General features: G+C 46.0%; 1 protein-coding gene and 1 long non-coding RNA gene across 11 annotated transcripts in view; one reads left to right on the forward strand and one right to left on the reverse strand.

Moving 5' to 3' along the window:
• Window positions 1-5,489: 5,489 nt before the first annotated feature.
• LOC111721559 lies at window positions 5,490-15,597 on the reverse strand. Of its 9 annotated transcripts, none has more exons than XR_004230262.1 (3): window positions 15,520-15,597; window positions 11,588-11,675; window positions 5,490-5,694 (listed from the first exon to the last, which is right to left on the reverse strand). It is a non-coding gene; the product is annotated as an uncharacterized LOC111721559 (long non-coding RNA). The 9 variants fall into 9 exon arrangements; XR_004230257.1 differs by lacking the exon at window positions 15,520-15,597 and adding an exon at window positions 15,182-15,340; XR_004230256.1 differs by lacking the exon at window positions 15,520-15,597 and adding an exon at window positions 14,677-15,008.
• Window positions 13,415-20,826, forward strand: part of MXD4 (MAX dimerization protein 4) — a 54,032-nt gene continuing 46,620 nt past the window's right edge. The window contains exons 1-2 of one of the 2 annotated variants that reach the window (XM_031942624.1): window positions 13,415-13,524; window positions 14,415-14,514. In XM_031942624.1, the coding sequence (XP_031798484.1) occupies window positions 13,461-13,524; window positions 14,415-14,514 (164 nt within the window). In that variant the 5' untranslated portion in view covers window positions 13,415-13,460. The remainder of the gene's footprint in view (window positions 13,525-14,414; window positions 14,515-20,826) is intronic. The other variant, XM_031942625.1, reaches the window with a different exon arrangement.

The following is a 20,826-nucleotide window of genomic DNA, read 5'->3' on the forward strand; positions in this document are numbered from 1 at the left end:
AAGGGAATTGAGTCAAATTTATAAGAATATGAATCACTCCCCAAGTGATAAATGGTAGTTTTTAGAAGAAGAAATCAAGGTTATATATAACTGTATGAAAAAAATGCCCTAAATCATCATTGATTAAAGGAATGCAAATTAAAATAACTTTGAGGTACCATCTCATCCCTATCAGATTGGCTAAATTGGCAGAAGAAGAAAATGACAAATGTTGGAGGGATGTGGAAAAATTGGGACACTACATTACTGGTGGAATTGTGAACTGATCCAACCATTTTGGACTTCTGTCAAAGAGTTATAAAAATGTGTATACCTTTTCATTCAGGAATGCCACTATTAGAGCTGCCTTCCAGGGTGATCAGGAATAAAGGATAAGAACCTATATGTTCTAAAGTATTTATAGTAGCTCTCTTTGTGGTAGCAAAGAAGTGGAAATTGTGGGGATGTTCACCAATTGAGGAATCCTGAATGAATTGTGGTATATGAGTGTAATGGAATACTACTGTGTTACAAGAAATAATGAGCTCAGTGATTTAAAAAAAAACATCAAAATATTTACATGAAATAATGTAAAATGTGAAGAACCAAGAGTAATTGTGAATGAATTAATTATTCTGAGTAATATGAATGTTCAAATCAACTATGAAGGATTTCTGAAGGAAAATAAATGCTCTCCACCTCCAGAGAAAGAACAGATATATGGAAATATGTACTGCATGGTATCACACATATATCTATATCAAATGCCTTCTCTAATGCAATTTTGGAAGGGAAAGAAGGAAGGAGACAGGGAAACAACTTGAAACTCAAAATGTAATAAAAATATATTAAAAATATAAAGAGGTCTAACTGACTTCTGCAGCTAGTTAGTTCTATAAGTGTCAGAGCTGCAATTCAAAAGACAAATCTCTTTGGAACCTAGTCACATTTCCTTCCACTACCACCATCCTAGTCCAAAGTCTTTTCTATCACCACCATGACAATACAAAAAGGCACTGGATGTGTTACACCTATGGCTTACTTCTGCAAATTAATTGTGGGAGGATGTGTGACATAATAGGCTCAGCGTTGGCAAACAAGCAAACATGCTCCTCTGCCTAGATTTAGATAGAGCCTTGCCTTCAGCCTGGAGGTTTCATTCTCTCATTAACAAACAGCCACCACAACCTGAAAAGCAGCTGGAAGTCTCATGGGCTTGTTCCCATTGTGTAGGTGTAGTCACTGACTGCCTCTTGTGAGAACATGGGGAGCCATCTATAAAACTCGGGACTCTCCTCAGCCCAGTGGACTGCACCATCTCTAATTTTCATTGCCAGTTCAGATCTTCTCAGGACTTCAAGGCCCAGTTCGAGATTTGTCCTCTGCAGGAAGCCTTCCCTGACTATTCTTGTCCATACAGATGTCTCTGTTTTCTGAACTGTTACACTTTCTTATAGTCTGTGTCCTATAATCCTGTATTTGATTAAATGATACTAGATATTTCCACATGGAGAGTGCAGGGTTAGAATCAAATCTGAAAGTCACCAGATTTGTCACAGAGCCTCATATTTTGAGTCAGACTCTTCGAATCATGGAATCCATTGAATCTTGGAACCACGAGATCTTGAAAATCATGGAATCTTGGAAGGTGGCCAGTAGGGGCTGACACGTTGGAGTTGCTCAGTTAATGTCTGTGTTGCATATTCTGTCACACATTTTTTCTCTGTGTCTGCCTCGCTAATCAGACCGGATGAATTCTAAATGAGATCCCAGGTGATTGTCCTTATCTTTTTCTCTTCATACAGAAGAACCGAAAATAAGGCTGGGCACAAAGCTGGTTGTTTGGATCTGAACATGTACCCGTGAAACTTAGGACCCAGCAGAACTCTCTCTTGGATGGCAGGGAGGCCGCTCTGGGCAGGGAAATGCTTACTCTGGAGTCAGAGGACCCTAGTTTTAATCTGCCCTTTGCCACTGACTTTGGGCTGTGACTTTTGACTTCTATGGACCTCTGTTTCCTCATCTGCAAACAAGGATTAGCCCATTTCTCTAAGGGTCCCCTTTCAGCTCTCAAAATATGATCCTAAGATTTCTAAGCTTTCCTTCTGGAGTCACATCAGTGTTGAGTCTGGAACAGAGGAAGTCTCAATGAGGGTATCAAGGGACAACTTGTAATGTAACTTTTTTTTTAAACAAATGCTCATTTTTTCATGGCTGAAAACCCTATTTTCTATTTTTAGGAACTATAATAAACTGATTGTGTTTATAGCAAAGGCTCAAAGTCTCTCAGATAATAACACTGTGTATATAAGTTTTAAAGCTTGTCCAGAGGATGCAAATATGCCTCATTTTGGCTCTGGTCAGGAACTCTCCTTTCAATTCTATCTCTCCACTATCTATATGACAAGTCATATAACCTGAATCTCCATTTATCAAGTAAGGACATTAATTTTGATAATCTCTGAGGTCCCTCCAAATTCTCTTCTAATTCTGACATTCTACATGCTAAGATCCATGACATGGCTGACATTCTATGTTCCAGGATATCCCAACAGCTCTGACATGTTATGTTCCAGGGTCTTTGACAGCTCTGACATTCTATGTTCTATATCCCATGGACTCTAACAGCTCTGACATTCTATGTTTTAAGACCCCTGATAATTTTGACATTCTGTGTTTGATGGTCCCTAACAGCTCTAATGTTCTATGTTCTAAGTTCCCTCCCACCTCTGACCATTCTGTGTTCCATGCTCCCTGACAATTCTGATATTCTATGTTCTAAGGTCCCTGCCAGCTCTGACATTCTATGGTTCTAAGGTCCCTCCCAGCTCTAACATTCTATGGTTCTAAGGTCCCTCCCAGCTCTAACATTCTATGGTTCTAAGGTCCCTCCCAGCTCTGACATTCTGTGTTCTAAGATCCCTCCCACCTCTGACATTCTGTATTCTACGGTCCCTCCCAGCTCTAACATTCTGTGTTCAATGTTCTAAGATTCCTCCCAGCTCTGACAATCTATGTTTTTTTTTAAAAATATATTTAGTTTCCTTTTGTTTTACATTAAAAAAAACCTCATGATTTTGAAGAGAGGTCTATAAGCTATCAAAAGAGATCATGACACAAAAAAGATGAAGAATCTAGTTTTACACAGACTTGGGGAAAATACTTTTCCCTTTCTTTTTTCTTTCCCAAATTTATTTGATTTGAAGAAACAGAATAAGCAAAAAGAAAAACAGAAAAGCAATATAAAACAAAAGAGCATGTGCCCAGCAGAACATCAAAATATAAAACAAACACCAATTTAAGAAAGTATATATACTAGCAGAAGAAATTATATTCACGAGTGTCTATATTTTCTTCCTTGTAAATTGTTCTTTTGTTCTCTGCTGTGCACCTTATTTATTTTATTCTTTTTTCCCCTTTCATCCCCACTTGCATCCCCCAAGCAGTTAAGAAAAGATATATTTATATATACTTACATAAATATATACCTCTGTTATCTCTCTTCTCTCATCCCAATATACAGGGGAATAAATCAACAACTAAGCTGGTGCCTAGGAAAACCATTGCTGTTGGAAAGAGTGGGACAATATACTGTACCATGGTTAGCAAATTCTCTCTTTTCTTCTCTTAAATTCCCTGTAATTTTCAATGGAAGACTTTTAGTAAAAAGTTTCCTTCCCTTGGTACCATGCTGTAATCCTCCATTCGCATTCATCTTAGTCCCACCTATCCTGTGTACTTATTCCCCTCTACCCTCTGTATGCATTAAGAATTAACTCATTCACCCAGAAAAAGAACTCTGGGAGATGACTAAAAACCATTACATTGAATTCCCAACCCCTATATTTATGCACACCTGCATTTTTGATTTCCTTCAAAAGCTAATTGTACAATATTTCAGAGTCTGATTCTTTTTCTACAGCAAAATAACGTTTTGGTCAGGTATACTTATTGTGTATCTAATTTATATTTTAATATATTTAACATCTACTGGTCATCCTGCCATCTAGGGGAGGGGGTGGGGGGGGTAAGAGGTGAAAAATTGGAACAAGAGGTTTGGCAGTTGTTAATGCTGTAAAGTTACCCATGTATATATCCTGTAAATAAAAGGCTATTAAAAAAAAAAAAAAAGAATTAACCCATTCACTTCTACCTTGTTCTCGACCCCTGGATCCCTTGCCCTCTTGTCTGATGGCTACTACTCCTTTTTGTAAGACCAGTGTAGCCCCTCTCACTTCACCCCCATTAACTGTCTTCTCTGCTCCTACTGACATACATGATGCTTGGAAGTTATACAACCACAATGACAACAACTGCCACAAACATCATTTCTAATTTCTACTGGATCCTCACTGCTTGTATGTCTATTCTTTTTCCTTGGTTGGCTCTCCTTTGAACTCCCCATAGTGTTCCCAATCATTTCTTTTCCCTTCAAACCACCTATACTACCCTCTTTTTCCCTTCCTCTCAGCAGACACTGTCTCATATTTTACTGAGAAAAGAGAAGCTATCCTAATGATCTCTCTCCTCTTCACGTCCATCAGTTTTGCAAAGTGCCAAAGTTCTCTGTTTTGTAGCCCACTTTAACACCTAAATCACTCTCAACATTATTCTCTCTTCTAGTTTCAGAGGAAAAGGTGACTTTTCTCCTTGTTAAGGCCTCAGAGACCTTGCCCCTTAATCATCTCTTCCCCACCCCACTCTGCAATTCTCTCTCTTCACTGGTTTCTTCCCTGTGACCTACAAACTTACTCAAATCTTGACATTCTTCAGAAACAACAGCCCCCCACCACCCAAAAAATCTTTTACTTGACCTTTCCATTTTCTCAAGTTATCCTCTCTATCTCCCCTCCCTTTCATGACTGCCTCTCCCCCCACCCAGAATGCTGTGGACATTGTGGGGTCTCTGCTTCCTGATATCTCACTTCTTAATCTGACCAGCTGCCTTTCACTAGGCCCTCCATCCCTATAACATGCATGACTTTTTTTTCTGACTCTTTCTCCATACCTAGCTGCTGCTTCTTAGTCTGGATCACCATCCATGTCCTGAGCCCAATCTCTTTTGACCTACCTTAGGGCTCTGAACTGGGCCATCTTCTCAGTCCCCATTGCTCTCTCTTGGTGATCTCATCACCTCCTATTATTAATTGAATAATTATCATCTCTATGAAGATAACTCCCAAATTAACATTGTTAATTCATCTGTCTCCTGAGCTCAGAGCCAACATCACCAATGAAATCCCACCATGTGGATATTTCAGAGAGATCTCAAACTCTCCATGTCCAAAATGAAATTCATTGTCTTTCCCCTAAAGCCTGATCTTCCTTCTACCACTCCTGTTTCAGTTATGAACACCACTGCTCCTCCACTTAACCTGGATCCAGGACCTTTGGAGTCAACTTCAACTCTTCACTCTCCCTGAGATCCCCTTAGTCAGCAAGCTTTGAAGAACGTCTCTACAATATCTCCTGGTATCACAGAAAGAACCTTTTACACAGAGGCAGAGAAACTGGGTTCAATTCTTTATTCTCTATGTGAATTTAGGGAAGTCCTTTAATCTCCCTGGGCTTTAATTTTCTCCTCCGTACAATGAGGTCCTTGGAATTGATGATGTTCTGTCCAGCTCTCCATCAAGGATCCTGTGATCTGCTATGCCTGCTGAGGCATGTGGCCATTGCTCGTGTGGCCATACCAGGCCTTCCAAACCTGGGAATCTTGAATTAAAAAAAAATTAATAACTTCAATTCATGTAACTTGTAATTCATGTAATTTGTAATGCTATACATTTTACTTTATGCATTTAAAAACATTATTCTGAGATGGAATTCATAAAAGCAGATTGCCAAAGAGGTCCCTGAGTGATTAAGAACCCCTAGTTCAGACTATTCTCGTCTGGGTTGAGTCTGTCTTTCCAGGCTTTTTTCACCTTACCCCCTCCTCTCTCAGTGCTGATACCAGAACACTTTCTGACTCTATGACTGTATAGGTTATGTACCATACTCCAAATGAGCTCTTTCCTCAGTCTCTCAGGACCTCTAGGTTTTTTCAGGAAGGAAGCACACAATCTCTATCAAGACGATAGAAGGGATACCATGTATACACAGTAATATTGATTGATACGAGGTAATACAAAGAAGTTCTCCAAAGATACAAGGTAATGAGATTCACCAAAGGAGAAGGCCAAAAAAAATGCTATAAAAACTCTAGGGACAGAAACATCACTTTCCCTGGGGGATTCTGATTGGAATGTCCGGGAAGAAGGCTTCATGGAGGAGGTGGCACTTGGGCTGGGCCTTGAAGAAAGAGAAAAACGTGGAGGGGACATGTTCAAATAATGGGGAAAGACTAGGCAAATGTGCAGAAGTGGGAAAAAGCAAGATGGAATTTGAGAACAATGAATATTTCAATTTGGCAGGAAAGTATACTTTTTGAAAACAGCCTAGAAAGGTAGCTTAGAGGCTGAATTTAGAGGAACTTGGAGGCTGGAGGCTAGGAGAGGGACAGTGGGAGATGATTTTGACAGCAATGTGAAGGATGAACTGGAGAACAGAAGCAGGGACATCTGGAAGGGGACCACTGCAATGTAATGATGCAGGGTGCTGGTAAAGAAAAGGAAAAATGGAGAATATTTCAGACCTAAAAATTAACACCTCTGGCAACTGGTTGTATGAGGTAAATAAGAGTCCCAGATGGGGACCTCATCAACATGAACATATTCTCCAAGAACATTGATTAAGATGCATTTTGGCTATTCCGTTAATTGTTGAAGATCAACCTAATGTGTTGAAGGCCTTGTTCTTATATTATCTATCTGTTACCCCTGGTAACCAACCCACTTCTTTTTTTTCAGTCCTAATTTCCTTGATGATTTTTTTTTATTGAATGTGAAATATTGTTAAACATTCAATTCAACAAACGTCTATTAAGCACCTATGACACACCAAGTACTATGCTTGAGTGCAAGGGCTATGGAGACAAAACAGAAGGTCCCTGCCTTCAAGGAGCTTATATTCTACTGGAGGATACATAGCACAGATAAATAAGTACAAAATATATACATTATATATAGTGATTTCAAGAGGGAGCAGGCAATAACAAGAATGAAAATCAGGAAAGTTTTCCTCTGAGACAGAGGATGCTGGAACAGATTCTTATAAAATAGAAATGAAGGGGAATTATATCCAAACATGGCGGGGGCCACCTATGCAAATGTTCAGAGACGGGAAAGGGAAATATGTGTATTAGAAATATGGAACAGGCCAGTTTCACTTAAACAGAGTGAGGGAAGGGCAAATCAGCCTGGAAAGATAAAGGTGAAAACCATATTGTAAGGAACTTAAATGAAAAAGTTGAGGATTTTTGTACTTTATTGAAAAGGCTGATTCTTAAATAGGGAAGCCAGTCAACAGAAAAACATTTGTTTAACATTTATTATTGTGCTAATTACAGGCAAAGTGAATTCAAAGAAACTCGAAAAACAATTCCTGCCCTCAAGAAACTCACATTTCAACGTGTAAATGAAGAGGTTTAAGGATAGGGACATAGTAGCAAGAAGATACCAGCAGTAGAGAGATGGTGATGGGCTTGAAAAAGGCCTCCAAAGGAAGACAGCATCTGAACTGAGTCTTGAAGCGAATCAGGGAAGCTAAGAGAAAGAGGTGAGATGCACAACAATCCAGGCACTAAGAGAATCTGCCATGTTCAAGGAAATGCAAACAGACTAGCATTGCTGGCTCTGGAAGTTTACAGAAGGGATCAAAGTGTCAAGAGCCTGGGAAGGTAAAAAGGGACCACTTTGGCAAAGAGCATTAAATGTCAAACAGAAGTTGAAACAGGTAGTCAATTGTGGTTCAGTTGAATGGAGGAGAGGCTTGAGGCTAGGACTGCTGTAAGAGTCCACATGAAAAGGGCCAGCCAAGTGTAGGTGGCTAAGGTCAGAGTGAAAGAAATACAGGAATAATTGATGGGAAGCAGTCACTCCCTTCCTGGGGTGGGCTACCTGTTTCACTCACCCTACTCTGGGATGGCTCAGCTCTGACAGATGAGGACAGAGCCCATAAAGATCATCCTCCTGGGCCCTGATTTCTGCAGACTAGGCTGAACCAAGACTTTAATTCCAGAGTTTCTGTGTCATATGAAAGGCATGACATCTTTGAGAACACCCTGTGTTCTGTGGCAATCACCCTGTGTGATACTCCTTTGCTTGCTCAATGGAAGACTCAAATAGTGTCTAGCCCAGAACCCCTGGGAGCAGATTAATCTTTTGTTTGCACATACTTCTGGGATCTAAGAGAGCAGGGGGCTTCTAACTTCTCAGTAGATGTTTACAGCCTATTATTAGACACGGCCTCTTTATTATGAAGCACTTTTTATTTACTCATTGATTCTATATGGAGTGAAAAAATTTCCCATGCTACAATTTAGCATGTAGTTTGGGAGAAATCCATTCCATAAAATCAAGACTATGTGACTGGGTTTCATTGAAATACAGTCCATTCAAAGTTAACCAGATGGGTAAGTCCACAAATTTACACAAGCAATTACTGACCCATAGAGAGAGAAGGAGCTGAAGGATAGGAGGCCATTGACTCATTGACTCAATGATAACCATAGAGAGCACAACTTCCTGAGTTTTTCTATCCTAGAAGGATATAAATAGACAGGCAAGGTGTCTAACTGGGAAGTCAGTGGGTATCAGCACCACATGTTACAGCATACTTATGCCCACCTTGTGTCTTTCCATTGCCCTGCCTATAATCTTCTTTAGAAATAAAGGCACTCCATGGTTTGTGGCCACATAGCATCCTGAGGAGGAGACTGATTTTAAAAAGGCAGGTTTTTATTGTTTAGTTTCCCAAATGGAATTCAGCCTACTCTCATTTTCCTAGCTCTAGCTCACTGCCTCTCTGAAGTGTCTGGGCTGACAGGAAAGTACACGATATAGTTCTTATCCACTCAGTTTTACCTGTGTGGATTGTGAGGATAAATTCTTTTGCATGAGCCTGTCTCCCCGAGTTACTTTAAAACCACGGACTGCTTCTGATATATGCCCAGCTTGGACATGAAGGAAGCCAGGAACAATAAGAGAAATGGCAATGGAGGCAGTGTATGGTGCCCATTCCTATGTAAACTCAGTCATTGTCCAGTTTCTGTCATCTTCCCACACTTTCCGTTATATCCACTGGACTCTTTTATTTTTTCTTTTGTTAACATATTCTTCCATTCTAAGATCCTTCTCACTTTTCTTCAATCTTTTGTATCCTCCCCTGAAAAAAACCCTAGCTTTCTCCAAAAAATACTACATATCTCATGGTGCTTTCTCCAGTTGTGGCTCCTCCTCCTTTCCCACCTTCTGATACTTTGGGATAGGAGGATATGGCAAAGACCTTGCTTCCCAGTGCCACTGTCAGACCTCCTTCTGCCACCATCATGCAGCAGCTCCTTTCCTCCTCTGAAGTTCATTCTATCCTATCAAGATTCTTGTTTCTATCACTTATGGACCTTCAAGTCTACTCTTCTTCACCTCCTCCTTCAAATATCCTGATCTCTAAATTCCTAAAATTTTGCGACCTCTCTCTCATTTACTTTAATTGTAAGTATATCTTAGAATTTACCCCAGATGCTGGAATTCCTAGTTATGGCTTTAGATAAACATCTCCGGCAAAGCATATATCACCCTGTTCTTTATTTCTCTATGTATGCTGATAAGCAGATGATTGCTGAACAAAGCTATCTATGTAATTTAATCTATCAAGCAATCTTGTATGATCTCTACATGCACATGGAGAACTTTAAGACAGCATTTTGCTCTATGGAGCCAAATGCTTAAAAAAAAAAAAAACCATAATTGGTAGGATTTTGAGTTCCCTAAACCTCTGAATTCATTGTATGATTGTGAAGAAAGAGTTTGCTATGGAAAACTGTCATAATAGCACAAACACTCCCCTCTCTAATAATAATGACATTAAATCAGTGAGACATCTAAAGATGTACAAAGAACTTTATATATCCAGTGATAGCTAATGTACATATAACTTGAAAGTTTGCAATGTAATTTATAAATATTATCTTGTTTGATCCAATTCTGCCATTTATTAGCTATGTGACCCTGTTCCATTTATCTAAACCTTATGAACTTTAATTTATCATCTTTGAAATATCTTCCCTCTCTACTTAACCTTGTAAGACATTAAGTTCAATATAAATGTTTACTGTTGGAATTTCTCTACTCATCATCAGATAAAGCGATTGATATTCTCCTAAGTTATGGAGAATGGCTGTCCTATAAGGAATCCAAATAGAGGGGGGAATCCCTGTATGCCACAGGGTTCTCCAGATACTCTGATGCTGATTGCATTCAGTCCCAAAATACTATGGAACTGCCTGGATGAGATCCATAGCCACTTAAAAGAGACTGACCCAATCCAGTTGGGAAATATCAAGTGGATGGAAGATGTCTATAGGGTGTGACATGCAAGTTGCATGTAGGTGAGCAGTCCATCTCTATACTACATATCTTTGACTGATTTGGAAGTGAAATGGGGGGAAAGGAGAAGCTGGAGTACATCTGGGAAACTGCAAAATTCTAATAAGGATTCTAAACAAATGCAAACTTTTAAAACATCCATATTCTCCTAGGGATGTTCTATGGCTAAAAATCATGGCAGTGCACAATGGCTGAAAGATTACAACTGCACCTCATTCCAAGGAGAGACACAGGATAGGACTAAGAAGGTGTGGAACATTAGCATGATGATATACATCTGAGCAGAATGAGAGGCACCATAAAAATAATTGTAAAAAAAAAAAAAAAAAGGATATAGACCAGTCATAGTACAAGTATAGAAGCAGAGTAAGGCTTTGGTGTCCCCAAATTTTAAATGGATCAGAGAAAAGCCTCACATGTCAGATGATATGATTCTATAGGATCTTAAAAAAAGGCATGAATAAGAATCTCACATGACAAGAAGGTATAAAGGGTAAGCAATCAGCAAATGGAGGGAATATATCAGTGAGATTACAGACACAATATTGCATTATCATCTTCACCATAACCCTATGAGGTGATTAATGTAAGCATTTGGAAGAGGTATCCGATCTGTGATTTCATCAGGATAGGGAACTCTTAGGGGAAAGGATTTCTTTTACTGTTGCAAGTCAATCTCTTCGAAATAATTAGAAAACTGCCTAGAATGCAAAGGTTAACTAGCTTTCCCCAGATAACAGAATAATATGTGTCAGAAGCAAGATTTGATTTCCCAGCTTTGAAGTCACTTATCTATTATGCTTCTCAGGTGGACAGTACAGGTTAGCGTCCCTATTTCAAGGATAAGGGGATACAGGCTCTGAGATGGAGCTTGACCAAGATGAGCAGTGGATTTGTAATTTGAACCCTGTTTTTTTTAAAATATCATGTCCAATGTTCTTCCTGCTATATCAGTCTAGCTCTACTAGAGATGATGCTAATAATAATAATACAGTAATTTGCCTTTCCCAACATGAATTAAAGCCCCTTTATGCCTTTGTGGATTGGCCTTCATGAGCTGCCATGGCTGGAGATATCTACACCCCGGATCCTTTTTAATGACCAGGCCTTTCTGTACTTACCTAGGCCAGGACTACATGAAGTCTTTCAGGCTGGTTAGAGCTTTTCCTCCCATAGCATAATTCTGAGGAACTCAGGATCACCTCTATGCTGCAATAAAACCAGAGGAAGGTTTTAGTGGAGATTAATAATTGCAGCAGTGCACAGTTCTGTGTCATTTTATGGATTATAAACTATTTCCCTCAACCAAGCACTGTCAAGCAAATAATGCACAATGATGCTCATTTTAAAGATGAAAAAAAACTAAGGTCCGGGGAGGATACGTTAATGGCTAACGTCACTGCTCATCCCACGCTACACCTTTCTCCAATTCCCTCAATGCTGATTCTTTCCCTCTGAGATGATCTTCAATTTACCCTGTAATATCTCCTGTTTGTACATGATTTGTGGACACGACCTCTCCCGTTCGCTCGTGAGGGACTTGAAGGCAAATGGGATGTTTGCGCTCAGAGTCTGGCGCATAGTAGGGGCTTAATAAACTCTCCCTGACCTGCTGCTAAACCCCAGGCCACAGGAAGCGCACCCATTGGTGGTGGAAGGGCCGCGTTCCAAAAAGAACCAGCCGAAAGCAAGCCATGGAATGGAAGCGTGCGAACACGCTGGGGGCCTCGGAACACGGAACGCCGGCGTTTTAGGTGACCCCAGAACGCAGAACAGAGAATCAGGGAGCTGGAAAGGGTCTTGGAACAGAGAACCCTGGAGCCGGGAGGGATCCTCGGAACACAGAATGTTAGCGCGGGGCTTTGTGGCTTTGGAACAGAGAATGGCAGAACCCCGGGGGGACCTTAGAGACCATGCGGTCCATTCCCCTGGTTGGGCGGAAAAGGAAATAGGCGTTTGGCGGGATTTCAGATCCAGGGGCGATGGAGCTTTTCCTCAGTTTCCATCTCTGTAAAATGCGGGAGGGGCCTCTAAGTGAGTCAGTCCCGGGATCCGGCCCGGCTTTACATCTCTGACCCCATGGAACTGGAAGGTGTGGGGCCCGGCGACAGCCGCAGCAGCGGGACCGGAAGGCAAGTGTCCCGGCGGCCTCCCCTCCCCCAGAGCCGGGCCTAGCCCCCGAGCATCACTTTCTGCCTTTAAGACGGGGGTCCCGGCTGATGGGGAGCTGCTTTCACAAGTTCTGTAGGCCAGGAGGCAGAAGGGGAGTTCCGCCTAACGGTGTCCGCAGCGCGAGTCCCCGCCTTCCCCCCCCCCCCCCCCCCGGCCCTAGCTGTCCCCCCCTCCCCCCGGCTCCTAACAGGCCGGTTTAGGCCAGGCCACTCCAGCAGCCCAGGCTTCCTTTCCTCTCGGCAACGCAGCCCGCTCCGCCCAGCTCATTGGCCAGCCTACCTCCTGCCCGGCCATTGGTCCGCTCTCCGCTACTTTACATAGCCTCCTCAAGACCAATCATCGCCCAGCACCTACTTAACATGCACCCCGACGGCCACTCAGAGAGCGCGGGGGCTGGGCCACCACGTGCTGTTGCTAAGCTTCGGCTTCTAAATTGTTACTATCGCGGCCGGCCTATCGGAAGGGAGATTCAGATCTGTCAACATTCTCTTCCCCAAGCTTAGGGGGTTCGGCCCGCTTCCATTGGTCCCGCTCACCCCTAGTTCCCGCCCCCAAACCCAAACGGCTGATTCCTATTGGTTGCTCGAGCCGCCCATCGGTCTTATGTGTCAATTTGAGGGCTGGAGCGAGAGGGTGGTGTATAGGCGACTTGGAAGTAGGCTGGAGTGTGTGAACTCGGTGCAGTTGGGCGCTCGGGGGTCTGCTCTATAGGCAGGGAGAGGAGCCAGAGCCAGGGTGGGGGGGGGGGGGGGGCTGGCGGCTGGGGTGCGGGGGGGGGGGGGGGGGGGGGGGGACTGGTGTGAGTGACAGAGCACCAAAAGTATGGAGTGGAACTCTCTGTTACTCCTCCTGGAAGCAGCCGAGTACTTGGAGAGAAGAGACCGAGGTATTCCCAGAGCTGACTCTTTTCCAGAGCCCCCCTCCTTTCCTTTCCGCTCCCCTCTCTCTTTGTTGTACGCTGCCCCCCCCCCCCGGGACGCCCTTCCCCCCCCCCCCCACCCCCCCTCCGCCCGGAGCCCCGGCTCCCTCCGGTTCCCCGCTGGCTCCGAGGCGCACTGACCCTACCGCAGGTTTAGGGATTCGGGGGAGGCGGGGAAGATACTTTGTTGCAAAACCAGCCAACCCAACAAACCAAAAAAGCAACCGAAAGGAAAGCTGGAGCTTCTAGAATGTGGAAGTGCCTCGGCCCGAGAGGGGCCAGCTCTCTGGAAAAAACAGCCTCCCTGCCCGGGTCCCCGGGTGGCGCCTCGGTGTGTCTCTCCCCGTGTCTTTTCTCTCGGCTCCCTCGGTCTGTGCGGCTGCCCGACGCGGGGGGAGGGAGGGGCGCTGGGCGACTGTGGCCGTGGCATTGACTTCCCTTGTCTATTACGGCGTCTGGCTGTTACAGTTCCGAGCGTGTTGCCCTGCCTGCCCCCTCCCCCACCAGGGCCGGGCCGTCCCCTCCCGAGCCCGGTCCTCGGGCTCCCCGGCCGCTTCCCCTGCGTGCTCGGCAGGGTGGGGACGGGCTTACTCGCCCCCACTCCGCCTGCACAAGGCCCCGTGGCCCGGGAAGAGGTCGCCACTGCTGGGAGAGGAGGGGGGGGAGGAATGGTGTGGAGCGGCTGTTTTTTTAAAAATGCGGGCGCAGCCGTCCCGCTCCGGCCGGTCAGCCAGGCCCCGAGGCTGGGGGAGAAGCTGGGCTAGGCAGGGTGGGGTGGGGAGAATGGGGGCAGCGGGGACCGCGCCCCAGCGCCCCCCGCTCCCCCCGGCCCCTAACGCTTGTGACTTTGTCCCCAGAAGCCGAACACGGCTACGCGTCCGTGCTGCCCTTCGACAGCGAGTATTCCAGGAAAAAAACAAAGACGGCCGCCTTGGCCAGGAAATCTCAGAATAACAGGTAAAAATCTGCCGACCCACTCCGCCCCGGGCGTGTGGACCCGGTTCCGCTGCTCTTCCCGCCCCCGCCCCACTCCAGGTGCTCGCACCTCTGCGGCCGGGACCTGCCAGGCCGGACCTGGGGAGTCGGAGAAACTGCAGCCTCCCTTCCACCCCTTCCTACCCCTCTCGGGGACCTGGCCCCAACCCCAGATCCCGTCGCCATTTTCCCCCTGGCCTGGGCTGGGCTGGGCTCGGCTCTGTTTTGATCTCGCACATAAACACTGCCACGCGTACAGCCTCTCTCTGCTCTGGCTTTGCCCGGCTCGATAACCCAGCAGCAGCAGCCTCGTGAGGCAGCCCGGCTTGTCCCCCCCCCCCCCCCCCCCCCCCCCCCCCCCCCCCCCCGCCCCCAGCAGCAGTGTCTGTCCGTCTGTCCGGGGACGGATGTCACCCCACCCCACCCTTCCTAGCGCTGATGGCGGTGGGCGGGCAAGGGCTCGGGTTTGGTTGCCTGGGACACTTCTCCCCCCCAAACTTCTTAGTTTTGTTTTTAAGGCAGGAAGAGTCATGTGGAAGCCCAACCCCCATGACTTTCCACCTCGGGGACTTTAAAAAACAGCCACTCGCACACACTTCTAATTCCCTCCCCTAGTCCCACGGGTCTGGAAAAGAAATGCTCTTTCTACCTTTCTTTGTACTCCCAGTACCGCGCCTGGCACGTAGTAAGCGCTTAATGTACGTGCTGTGGACTGACCGACTTCCCCAAAATAGCAGATGCTCCAATGGAACTTGGTCAGTCTCTGGAGCCGAAAGGGCTCCAACCACGAGTGCAGTCCCCACCCCCAGCCCCTTCAAGGAGAGGGAAACCGAGTCTCAGAGAGGGGGCAGGGACTTGGCCCAGAGCCTGCAAGTTTGTGACATGTGCTGGCACGGAGAACTTGTCGTCTCCTCGGGACGCCCAAGCCCCGGCTTCCCTCCCCTCCCAAGCCAGGTTTGCTGTGTGCCTTGGAGGGGGAAAGCTCACATCTGGACAGTGGTTTCCGAGAGTTCCAGGCTGTAGGCAGCCCCCGCCCCCACCCTTGATTTTAATTGGAAAGGGCTCCTGCCGAGTGAGGGTGCGAACTGTGCCCTCCCCCCAGCCCCAGTCGGGGCCGGCCAGGCTCCAGGATGGGATCAGCTCGGCACTGGCTGAGGCTCCCTGGGCCTTAGCTTTGTTTGCCTAAGCAGACCGTGCCCAGAGAGCGCTGTGTACGTGCCGAAGATTCTCTTAAAGGGGCCGCGCCTTGTTACGTGGTAACTCCTCCGGGTCCTTTCTCCTCCACCACCTACGGTTGCCAAATAACGGGCCTTGGACTGAGCGTGCTCAAGCCCTGCACTTTCCCCTGCTGTCCCGCCCCACGGCCTGATCCTTTTCCTCCCTAAAGAAGGGCAGGGGAGAGCACTTGTGTCCTTCTCCTTCTGACAGAATCTTCTCTAGCCGAGGGACCTGAGGATCCCCTCCCCCTTACCCCTCCTCCAGGCTCTCCCTAGCCCCCCCTGCCCTCCAACTTTCTTCTTGTAGAACTGTGTGACCCAAAGAAACAGCAAGGACCAGCCACTAAGATCAGTCATCTGGGTGCTAATTAAGGGCCTCCAGTGGGGATGAGGGGGGGAATGGTTGGGCTAGGCCCACCTGGGCCCAAAAAGACAAAGCAAAACGGTCCCTGCCTCCAAAGAGCTTGCGGTCTAATGGGGGTGGTAATCTGACCACAGATAATTGTATATGTGTTTTTTTTTTTAAAAAGTAGACAACAAGATAATGTTGGGAAGGATAGCTCCAGCTGCTGGGGGGTGGGAGGACAAGGAGGTGGAGAAGGATACAGAGAGAGAAGGAAAGGTTAGACCCCAGAAAAAGCCCTCTTACGCTTTGAGTGCCGGCCTTAGAGTTTACTAAGGACCAAGATGAGACTGTTATATAGTGATGGACCACTTATCTGGGAGTTAGTCCTGGCCCTGTTCTTAACTAGCAGTGTGACCTTGGATTTCCCTCTCTATAGACCTCAGTTTCCTCATTTGTACAAGAGGTGAGAACTAGATCTCTAATTCTAACCCTCAACTCTTAGAACCTATCTGAAACCAATGTGTTCCAAGGACCCAGAGAGCAGGAGGAAGTGCTGAGGGGTGGGAGTGGGAAATGGGGGATCGAGGGGGTCTCACAAAACAGAGGAAGAAGTGGAAAGATTTCCTGTGCCTGCTTGAGGGTGGGGGAATAATTTCTAATGGGAGGCAGTTGGAAAGAAAACTAGATTTGGAATTCAAGTCCTATTAGCTCTGTGATCTTGGACAAGTCATTCGATTCGGTGCTTTGGCTCTTTGTCTCTAAGATAGTAATAGTGATAACCTGTATTACCTGCCTCTCTGGGTTGCTTCGAGGAAAAAAAAAATTAGTATGAGAAAAACTTGGTAAGCTATATAGGGCTCTTTAAATGCCAGTTGGTATTATTGTTGATATTATTATTTGTCAATATACAAACAAGTCCCTCAGAGCAGCCTGGCTTTTGTTTAGAAGCTAGGGTCTGGTTACTCATTGGTCATTTGGGCCCAGGCGAGCAAGGCAATGATATAATTATGTTCTTAAGACTGTGTGCGCCTGTGCGCACATGCATGTGTATGCACGTGTGCACAGGCAGTCCATGTTGGCAGGGCTAGCCCACTGTGACCCATCTGGTGCATTTTTAGCTTTCTCTTCCCCTGATGCTTTGCAGAAGTTGGGTGTGTTTGTTCCCAGCAGCTAAATGGAGGTAGTGGATCTGCAGCAGATTTTAAAGCTTTACTGGTTGCCCAGAATGGTGACATCCACCACAGGCAGGACTTCTTCCTACAAGATCTCCAGATTTTCTGCCAATCTCAGCTTTTCCGTCTCATGCTTCTCTCGTGTGGTCAGATGATTTAAAAAAAAAAATAACAAAAACAAACAACTGCACACTGTTTGGATTCTATGAGTCTTCTTGGCGTCTCCCCCAAGCTCAGTGGGTCTTTGTGGTGGCTGCGGCTCCCTGGGGACCAGGGTTCCCACATGCTAAAAGCCACAAATGATTCATATTTAGATCTTCATCAGTACACGAACACTTTGTGCCTGGGAGAGAAACCTGCAAAAACCTGATGGACAAAATGAGGCTGGTGGGCCAGGTGATCTCCCCATTGCTGGGGGAGAATTAGGAGCCCCAGAGCAGAATCCTGCTTCTGCTCCTTATTGTCATTTCACATCTTGGGGCCCTCTTGTCTACATGATGATTGGGCTAGATGCCATAGTTTCTGAGATTCCTTCTGTCTTGCCATTCTGTGCCCTGAAGGTCTTCTAGCTCTTGGGGTGAAGTTAAAGGCACAGAAGGGGTCTTGCTGTCCACCTTGTGCAGGGCCAGGCCCTTTCATCTTTGGGATTCATCTTTCTCTTTCACAAAAGCAAAGTTTGGAAAACATTGACAAATGGTAAACATGTGACCAATAAGGAATCTTAACATGCTACTTTAAGGTGGGCTTATTAATGCTTTCTTCTTGGCTTACCTATAGAAGAAGTAGTGACTAAGTATCATCCCCATTTTACAGATGAGGAAACTGAGGCTTAATGAAACGATTTTGCTTTCTCTTGCCCAATTCAGTCTGAGGCAGGAACCAAGGCTAAGGCTTTTGACTCCACGTCTAAGATATCTCTCGGTTCTGCTGGTGGCCCACCCTCAGACCTGTCTCCCAGCTCTGCTCCTAAGCTGTAATGGCAGGGAATAGGTACCATTATAGCCACCCTGGCTTCCTTGGAGTGCCAGGTCTGGAGTCTTCTGGGCTCGTGTGCTGACAGACCCAGAGGCAAGATGCTTTATGGCCTTTGGGAATGAGGGGCTCTCCTCAAACTCAGCCTTGTTCCCCAGGAGTCAGTGTGCCTCTGCTCAGGTTGGGTGGATGGGGAAGTTAGGCAGGGGAGAGATCTGCTTTCTACCTCATCAATTTCCTCGAACCAGCTTGAGGGACAAGTTCTGTTACCAGTAAAATAATTAAAGCCCATTCTGGTCCTAAATCTCTGCAAGTATCTGGGGAAACTTGGAGAAGGAAGAGCCAGTTAAGTTGGCTTGGGTTGGGCTGGTCAGGAAAGGCCTCCCAGAGAAGGGGTGGGGTGTGAGCTGGGCAGTGAAGGTGCCTCCACTTGAACATTACCCAGGTATGGCTGAGCAAGGTTCGGTGGTAGGATCCCAGAAGATCCACTGAGCTGTCACATGGGCCCTCGGAGAGCTCGCAGTCTAGTGGGAGGAGACAGAGACATAGGACTAAGGCAAAACTGAGAGATGATGCCCTTTGGTCGTGGGCAGAGAGAGAAGGGAGGCCCGGGTGAGAAGAACCTTGAAAAGTTTGAAGGTGACATAATTTTCATTCTGATGTCAAAGTGGATAGAGCACTGGGCCTGCCCTCAGGAGTACTTCAAACACAGCCTCAGATATCACTAGCTACATAGCTCTGTGCAGGTCAGTTCACCTTACTTGCCTCAGTTTCCTCCTCTATATAATGGGGATAATAATAGCACCTATCTCTCAAGGATATTATGAGAACCAAATGAGATTATATTTGTACAGTGCTTAGCATATAGTGCCTGGCACATAATAAATGCTACATAAGTGTTAGCTATTGATGCTGCTGGCACCAGGGAAGATTTCATGAACAAGGTAGCCCTTGAAGAAAGGGAGTTCTCAACGAACCAAGATTTGGAAATGGGTTAGATCGACAGTGTCCCCCATCCATAGGGGTGAGAAAAGACAGACTGGAGAGGTGGTGGTGATTGTTGTTTGCCCTTCATTTTTAAAGAGGACCATGACCTCAGGGAGGTGATGCCGTGACCTGCAAGTGAATTGGATTTAGGTGAGGGAGGGCTGAGCAAGGTCACCTGCCTCACTTTCCCTCCAGAGCCATCTGGGTCCAGTGGCCAGACATGGATCAGGATGACTGGAGATGGACCTGGATGCAGTGGGAGATGGCGGCCTTTTTGCCAGACAACAGGTCATTTTAGCTGGAACAAAGAACATTGGGAGGAGAAGGTGTGAGAAGGCAGGACAGGCAGGAAGGAGGACCATGGTCATGTTAAGAAGCTTTCCCTTGTGAGTATGTGCAAGGTGGTTTGGAGAGGGAGGAAGACTGAAGAGAGGCAGCCAGTTAGGAGGCTGTTAGAGAAGAACTGAGGGTAGGATCTGGATGGACAGAAAAGGTAGAATTGGGCTAGTAAAGTAGTTGGAGGAACATGGGCCTGGGATATAAAGAACCCTGTTCTGTCCTAGTCCACTGTAGGGTCTATTACCATTCATGCTGTGTCTGTACTCTGTAAAATGAAATGATTAGACCAGAGGTGTATGAGGTCCTTCCAACTCTGGGAACCTCAAATTGTGGGTCGGGTAGTGGAGAGAGTGCCAAGTGGGCCTGGCTTTGAATTCTGCCCCTGCATAACCATGGTCAAGTCACTTGCCTCCCTGGGCCTAGTTGCTTCACCCACAAAGGAAGGGGTTGCAGCTCTGTCTGTGATCCTGTGTGGGGAGAGCATTGGGATGGTGAGGAGGTCAATCCTGATGGAGCAGGGGGAATTCCACGGGCCCAGACTGGCCAGAGCCTTCGATATCAGGCTGAGGAGTTAGGCCATGATGAGACAAGAAATACACAGCCAGGGCGAGGACTCCTGGAAATAGGATGGTGAAAACCTCGCAAGCGATTATTCCAGGTTGCTCAAGAGTGGTCACTTCCCTTGGTTCGTGCAGGCTGCCAGCTTACTGCAGGACCCTGGTGTGGAGGGAGAAGGGACAGCAATAACAGCGTGTAAACTGGAGCAGCTAATGGGTAGTAACCAAGCTTGGGTCAGGAGAAGGGAGGCATTCAGACCTCGGCCCCCTCGGGAGAGTTGCGGGGAGATGTCTGAATGCAGAAAGTTATCCCCCTCCAACGCAGATTGCTCTTTCAGTTTTGTTTTCACTTTTGCTTTGTTTCCACAACAGGTTAAGATGGTGGGGACTGGTCTGTATGGGGAAATGACTGGATTATTGTTGGTTTTTTTTTTTTTTTTTTTTTTTTTTTTTTTTTTTTTTTAAATAACAGTAAAACAGGAGTGAAACAGAAGAAAGTAGATGGATCCCAGGGTCTGGAACCCGGCTTATAATCCCTGTTTTATTTTTATCCCAGCTGTATTTGAGGATTACTTAAACAGGGCAGATTAAAGACTGGCAGCTAGGTGGCGCACCGGGTACAGTGCCAGGCTAGAGTTAGGAAGACCTGGGTAACAATGTCGCAAAGACCTGGGTAACAATGTGGCCTCCCGATGCTTCTGAGC

Source organism: Sarcophilus harrisii, chromosome 6, assembly GCF_902635505.1.
Source record: "Sarcophilus harrisii chromosome 6, mSarHar1.11, whole genome shotgun sequence".
NCBI lineage: Eukaryota > Metazoa > Chordata > Mammalia > Dasyuromorphia > Dasyuridae > Sarcophilus > Sarcophilus harrisii.